This window comes from Thunnus maccoyii, chromosome 22 (genome assembly GCF_910596095.1).
Source record: "Thunnus maccoyii chromosome 22, fThuMac1.1, whole genome shotgun sequence".
Classification (NCBI taxonomy): Eukaryota; Metazoa; Chordata; class Actinopteri; order Scombriformes; family Scombridae; genus Thunnus; species Thunnus maccoyii.
In genome coordinates, this window is record NC_056554.1 from 22,359,695 (window position 1) to 22,366,489 (window position 6,795).

General features: G+C 38.1%; 1 protein-coding gene across 7 annotated transcripts in view; it reads left to right on the forward strand.

Moving 5' to 3' along the window:
* Positions 1–6,795, forward strand: part of LOC121889578 (SH3 domain-containing protein 19-like) — a 71,777-nt gene that overhangs the window by 61,204 nt on the left and 3,778 nt on the right. For 3 of the 7 annotated variants that reach the window (XR_006093566.1, XR_006093567.1, XR_006093568.1), the window contains exon 17: positions 2,846–2,966. Coding sequence is in view for 4 of the 7 variants with exons in the window: in XM_042401628.1 (XP_042257562.1) it covers positions 2,383–2,499 (117 nt within the window). In the remaining 3 variants the exon portion in view is untranslated. Of the gene's footprint in view, positions 1–2,382; positions 2,967–6,795 lie in introns of those variants that run through there. The other 4 variants (XM_042401627.1, XM_042401631.1, XM_042401628.1 and 1 more) reach the window with 3 other exon arrangements.

Consider the following 6,795-nt stretch of genomic DNA (forward strand, 5'->3'; position numbering starts at 1 on the left):
TTTATGATTTGTTTCTCAAATAAGTAATGCAATAGTTTTTCATTGTTAGCGAAAGTGATAAAAGGAAACTGAACTTTTTAAGACATTCAACTGTGATCCACACAGGATTAAAAGACAGATTAATCTTACACAACTTTAAGTAATTGTCTTGATCCCCCAATTATGACTTGGATGCAGAAATTGGTTAAAAGGCACAAAAAGCCTAAAATAAAACAATGGAATCTATATTGATCATTGTAAATAGCAGCTAGGTTTGGTAACTGCATATAATGAATAAACCACATTTTAAGTACTTTCCTGTTAGTGATTAGACAAGAGTTTAACCTCTCCAAGGACTTTATGAACATCAATGTTAGTTTGTCTTAACAATAAAATTAATCTAGGTTTTCCTCAAAGAACATGTCAGTGTCATATACACAACTACATTCTGATTTCTAACAGCCTCATGACAGAAAAATAAAAGCTGTACATTATGTGTCAGGAAAAACAAACTATTTATGATTTGAGGGTTCCCACATTTTGAATTACCAAATAGCATTTACAGCCTGGAAGATACAATGATGTTACTTTCTAGTAGGTCACAAGTATGTGGCATCTTTAATACTAAATTGAAAAGTCTTTCTTGGTGCATTCAAGGAACCTCTAACATTTGTAATTCAGGAACAACAGGAGCAACATGAAATTCACATTAAGCTTTATGCAATGTTCATGTTTCTTAATTGTCTTCTGGGTTTAATTCATTCTCCAACGATTCAGCTCACACAGTGCTTCGTTTAATCATCATTTGTTTGAGCGTTCTTTAATGCACCAACATGTAAGAGGTTCCTGCTCGCAACTGCATTGTGAGAAAACTATAAAGTAACTTAGACAAAAAATTATTAATGACTTATTTTTATGATTAATTGAACAAAGTTCAAAGTGTCTGCAAGTTGATTTTCATTGCATAGTAAACTAAAGTGAAACATGTATAAGGATTTTGAAAAATGTTTGCAAAAGGGGGTAAAACCACCTTTAACACGTTTTCCTCCTTCTGGCTCACTATACATCAGCTGGAGAGACAAAGAGCTAACAGATAGCATAACACTTTAACACAAAAGTGATGTGAACTGAAAAGATTTCAGCTGCTAGTCGACCCGGGTGTGGCTGCACACCATCAACAGAAGGCTCCTTTTGGTTTGGTATAAAGCAAAGAGAAAATAATTAAGACTACTGGGTTCATAGCAGGCATAGAAGGTCAAAGGTCAAAGCCACTGATTAAGAGAGTTGACTGCTGTTGCCATTTTCATTGGCGGCCATGTTGGCTCCACACTTCCTCTCCAGTAATTCAGTAAGGAGGGTCTAAGTGCGATAAATAATTAGTTAGTTAGTAATAATTGGTATTATAATACTTAGTGTTGGCAGAGAGACAACTTTACAGTGATTTGTTTTGTAATGTGTTTGAGAAGTGTGTAATTTTTCTGCACTAAGGCCACAAACATCCACAGCAAAATTATAAATTCTGACTATTATGACTGACAAAAAATGTGGCAATATGCATCATGGTGCTGAAAAAAATGGACGGACTAAAAAAATTGGAATAACAAAATGTGATCAATTCTGCGTCTTAAAGGGTGCTCATTTTCTTTAACATACATTTAATACTAGTGGGTGCAACTGAATACTGTGTGTAAATCAACACTGAAGTACCAACTGCTGCCTGAAAATGTTGAAAAAATGACTGATTTTCTGAAAAAAGATAAAACAAAAACAGACATTGCCTTTGTTGGTGGTCAGAAATATCAAAATTGCTTTGGTTAAATTGGTGTTTTAACCAATATAAGATTTTAATATAACTCCTCTCCTTGCTCTGCCTAAGAGTACTTGAAAAGTTTTCTATATCCTCAAGAGCACTTTAAGTTTTCCTGGATTTGGCTTCATTATTTTTCTTTGTTGCAAATTTGCTAGTTGGGTTTTGTGACCAACTGGACTATTTGCAGAATGTTTCTGCACCAAAATCTTTGATAAAAACTGTTTTAAATCCTGTTGTTAAACTTAAAAACACTCATTCTTAGATTTGATCAGATAAGGAATCTTCTGCTTTCACAAAGTGTTTTTTTAAAATTCAAACGTACAACAAAGTGTATTGTACAGTACCAAATAGTGAGACAAAGGTATTGTTACCAACCTAGTGGAGAGTCTGCACTGCTGAAATAAAAAGCTTGTTTAATGTTTAATCGTGAGTCTCATGATTACAACAAATGTTTGATTATTAAAACTCAAATCTGTACAAGTCTGAACCCAATGCTGCCATTTGAACTGGTTAACTACATAAACTTGACTGAGACAACTGTCATCTGCAAACGTCAGTCGTTAAATCTGTCTTTTCTGGTTATGTCTTTTTAGAAGCTCGAAGTGACAGAAAGCTCAAAGTTTGAACCATGGCCTCCACAGCACATCATCGCCAAACTCTTAATCAGTGGCTCCAACCAAAAGGTCAAGGCCATGGAGAAGTCGTGCTAAGTTCAAAGGTCATAACACTGCATCAGGTCAACACATTTATCCAGATGACGACTGACACTTCTTTTCAAGTTTAAAAAAAATGACTCCCCTTCCCTTTATGCACACACACATACACACTGTACCTCATAGTTTCCCCCATTTCCACGATTTTAAGTTAAATTTCATTGTGGAAATCACTCATACACACTTATTTACACACACACACACACACACACGCACACACACGCACACACACGCACGCACAAGCTCAGTGATTCTAATAACCAGTAACATCAACAGACAACATGATGGATGTGTGGATGGAGCGATATGATTGGTGGACGACCCACTATGTCACATCTCACAGACATGTGACCACATAAGGAAAGAGATCCGCCACTGTCCCGTCCTTTCCTGGAACCGTTTCTTTGTTGCTAGGCAACATTTGCTACCAGATCTATCAGGAAGTATCTGAACTCAACTTGAAGGTAAGAACTCTTTCATTACAGTTTGTCAACACCCTTCAGAAACCTTGAATCTTTTGTTTTTCACCTTGTTTTTTTAACTAACTACTGAAAATACATTTTAAAATGTCAAAATGTTTTTATATGAACTTGGAAAATCTTTTTTTATTCAAGAAATGTTGGCTTTTCAGGAAAAAACAAGGTTTTTTTGGGGTGCTGACACATGTCTATGACAAGATTATTTCTTTTCATTGTAGTATTTTTTTATTTCAAACTGCTACTGTTAACCTACTTCACAACCGACTCACACAGACAGACACCAACAGACAGAGTGATATTTACACTATTTACAACATATTTCATCCTCCGTAAAACTGCAGGCAGGAGGAAAGGCAGGGAGCTGTGGTTTTGGATTGGAACGTGCCCTTAGCTCAGTCATACTGCAGGTGAAACCTGGGAAGGTTGTTGAACTTGTCCTAGAAATTAGCTAAAATGAGGTTTGGAAGTCGTCTCTCAGTTCATTTGAGATACAGTACAAAGCCTGGGGGATAGGTGAAGGACGGGTTTGATTGTTGATGGGAAGTGTCCTTCAGTGGAGTGAAAGAATCTGTGTAAATAGGGCTCATTGTTTAAAGTTTTTTATTTTTCAAAAACATATCCTGTAACTTTTTATTTATTTAGACTATTTATCCAGTTTAAAAAAAAAAAAATCAACACTAACCGAAATTGGGTTTTAAAACTAACAATTGCAACGCGATCACTCTATAATTAACCATCCATTTACAGAAGCATTGTCTGAGCAGTGGTCATCAAACTGCTGGAGGACTTTGCTTACTGTAAACTTTCGTGATAAGTGTCTTTTTCAATCAGACAACTACTTAAATGCGTAGGAATATAAAGCCTGGGTGAAAGCAAGCTTATATTAATAGGAAAATACTTGAGCTTTCTTGCCGAGAGCTAGATGAGAAGATTGGACTATTATTATAAGAAGTAGTGTATATATGACGTATTTGTTCAATCTGTACATAAACAAAAATGTAAAAAAGACAATTGATGGTTTTATAAGGAATTTTGTCCTGTAACTATTTTGCAAACAACAGCCAGTAGCAGTGACTTGCCAGAGTCTTTTCAATAGCAACAGCCAGCCGGCAAAGATGCAGTATTGGGTAGATGGATAAAATCTTGTTTTAAGCAATTACACAATCCATCTTCCTCTTAAATCCCAAATTGACATTTTTACATTTCTGTTTGTGAACAGATCTTAAAAAATAGATAATTATTGAGCTTTGGAGGTGCTAGTAGGTGTATTTTTGAAGATTTGACAGAGCCAGGCTAGCTGTTTCCCACTGCACCTAATCTTTATATGTATTTCCCAAAATGTCAACCTGTTCCTGTAAACCGATCTGCTCCTTTTCAAAACCCCAGGTATATCTTAGCAAAAATCTGTAAAAACTGAAAACAATGAGCCTTATGTGTAGATACAGGAAATGAAAGGGTTGAGATTTAGGATATTAAGAGGAATTCATCAGCAGCGTAATCAGGCACAGTACTATATCTCCTCAGATTGGTGGGTGCCAAGTCGGAGAAATGGAAATCGTCCTTCAGGCCAGCAGAAAGAGAGCTGGAGGTTAAAGGCAGGAGAAACGGGACATTTCCCAGAATAAATGGAAGACATCCTGGTCGCGAAGCGGCAGGGACGACAGAGAAAATAATCCCTGTACCAGAGGGAACGTTTACGAATGAATCAGTTGTTATATCCTTTACGAAATAGTTTGAGGCCTTTTGTTAGAGCCTCAAAGTTGAAATGGTGTCATTCAGACCAGAGGTAAGGGCCACTTCCACAAAATGGTCCAAGCCCATGAGACACTGGTTGTTGAAACAGGATGTGTCCAATAGCACCTTCATGGTTTCCCAGTGCCGATATGGTGCATGTCCTTCAAGCAGCAGTGAGGCGACTTCATTACTGTCTAGCCAAAACGAAATAGGACTCCTCTTATAGAGCAAAGTGGATTCAATAGAGCTTATTAAAGAGGAAGTAAATACTTTCCTACATTACAGCAGCAGAAGAAACATTTTTGTAGTTTTCAGTTGATTTAATGCTAGATGTCCAAGACGAGAGGGGGGTTTGCAGAACCAGTTTGTATTCCAGTGGATGTGCTCTAGACCAGAAATGGTTTCCAGTAGATGAAACAAGACATATTGTCGACCAGTTAGGGGAACTGGTTTGGTGTCAAATAGAAGCAACTGGACGGTTCTGGTCCAGCAGTTAGAACTTGTTTGGGTTTCCAGTAGATGAAACTGGACACTTCTGGATCAACCAGTGAGGGAAGTCGTTCAGTGTCCAGCAAATGAAAGGGTGTTCTAGGCAAGATCTGAGGGAACTCTTTTGGTTTCCAGTAGGTGAACTGGAACGTATTCTAGACCAGAGCTGATGGAACTGTTTTTCTGTACATGAAAAGGGATGTGTGTTCCAGTGAACTTTGTGTTTGGTTTCTAGGAGAAAAACTGGAATGGGTTCTAGGCCAGATGTGATGTAACTTGTTCAGTATCCAGTAGAAGAAAGTAGACGTCTTCTGGAACAGATGTGAAGTAACTCATTTGGTTTCCCATTGAAGAAACAGAAACAAATTCCAGACAACAGTTGAGGGAACTTGTTCTCTATCAACTAGATAAAATGGGACAAATTCTAGACCAGAGGTGAGGGAACTTGTTTGGCTCCCAGTTGAACAGGACTGGATTAAGACCATATTTGAGGGAACTTATTTAGTTTCTGTAGAAAAAACAGGAACAAGTTACAGACTAGAGGTGTGCAAACTTGTTTGGTTACCAGAAAGGGATGGGTTGTAGACCACATTTGAGGTAACTTCCAGGAGAACAACAAAGATGTGCTCTAGACCACAGGTGATGAAACTTGTTTGGTATCTGGTAGATGAAAGGGGACTTCTTCTGGAACAAAAGTGGGGCAACTGGTTTCATCACCTGTAGAAGATGTTCCAAGTTCAAGATTTTCAGTATCCTGTTGTTAAAATGGGAAGAGTTCTAGACCAGTGGTGGGAGACTTGTTAAGTTTCCAGTAGATGAAAGAGGACTGGTTCAAGACCAGAGTTGAGTCAGCATGTTTGGTTTCCACTTTATAGCAGAAGGTACTGGATGTGTTTAGGCTCTTTATTCAGTTGATAAATTGAGACATCTTCTAGACCGGAGATGTGAGAACTTGTTTTGTTTCCAGTAGATGAAATGGGAAAGGGGATTAGTTCTAGACCAAATTTGAGGGAACTTGTTTGGTTTCAAGTAGATGAAAGGGGACGTATTCTAGACCAGAGGTGAGGGAACTTGTTTGGTTTCCATTAGATGAAAGGGGACGTATTCTAGACCAGAGGTGAGGGAACTTGTTTGGTTTCCATTAGATGAAAGGGGCCGTGTTCTAGACCAGAGGTGAGAAACTTGTTTGGTTTCCAGTCGATGAAAGGGGACGTTTTCTGGACCAGAGTTCGAGGGAACTTGTATTCAGTTGATAAAAGGGGATGTATTCTAGACCAGAGGTGAGAGAACTTATTAGGTTTCCATTAAATGAAAGGGGCCATGTTCTAGACCAGAGGTGAGGGAACTTGTTTGGTTTCTAGTAGATGAAAGGGGACGTTTTCTAGACGAGAGTTGAGGGAACTTGTATTCAGTTGATAAAAGGGGATGTATTCTAGACCAGAGGTGAGAGAACTTGTTTGGTTTCCATTAGATGAAAGGGGACGTTTTCTGGACCAGAGGTGAGGGAACTTGTTTGGTTTCCATTAGATGAAAGGGGACGTTTTCTGGACCAGAGGTGAGGGAACTTGTTTGGTTTCCATTAGATGAAAGG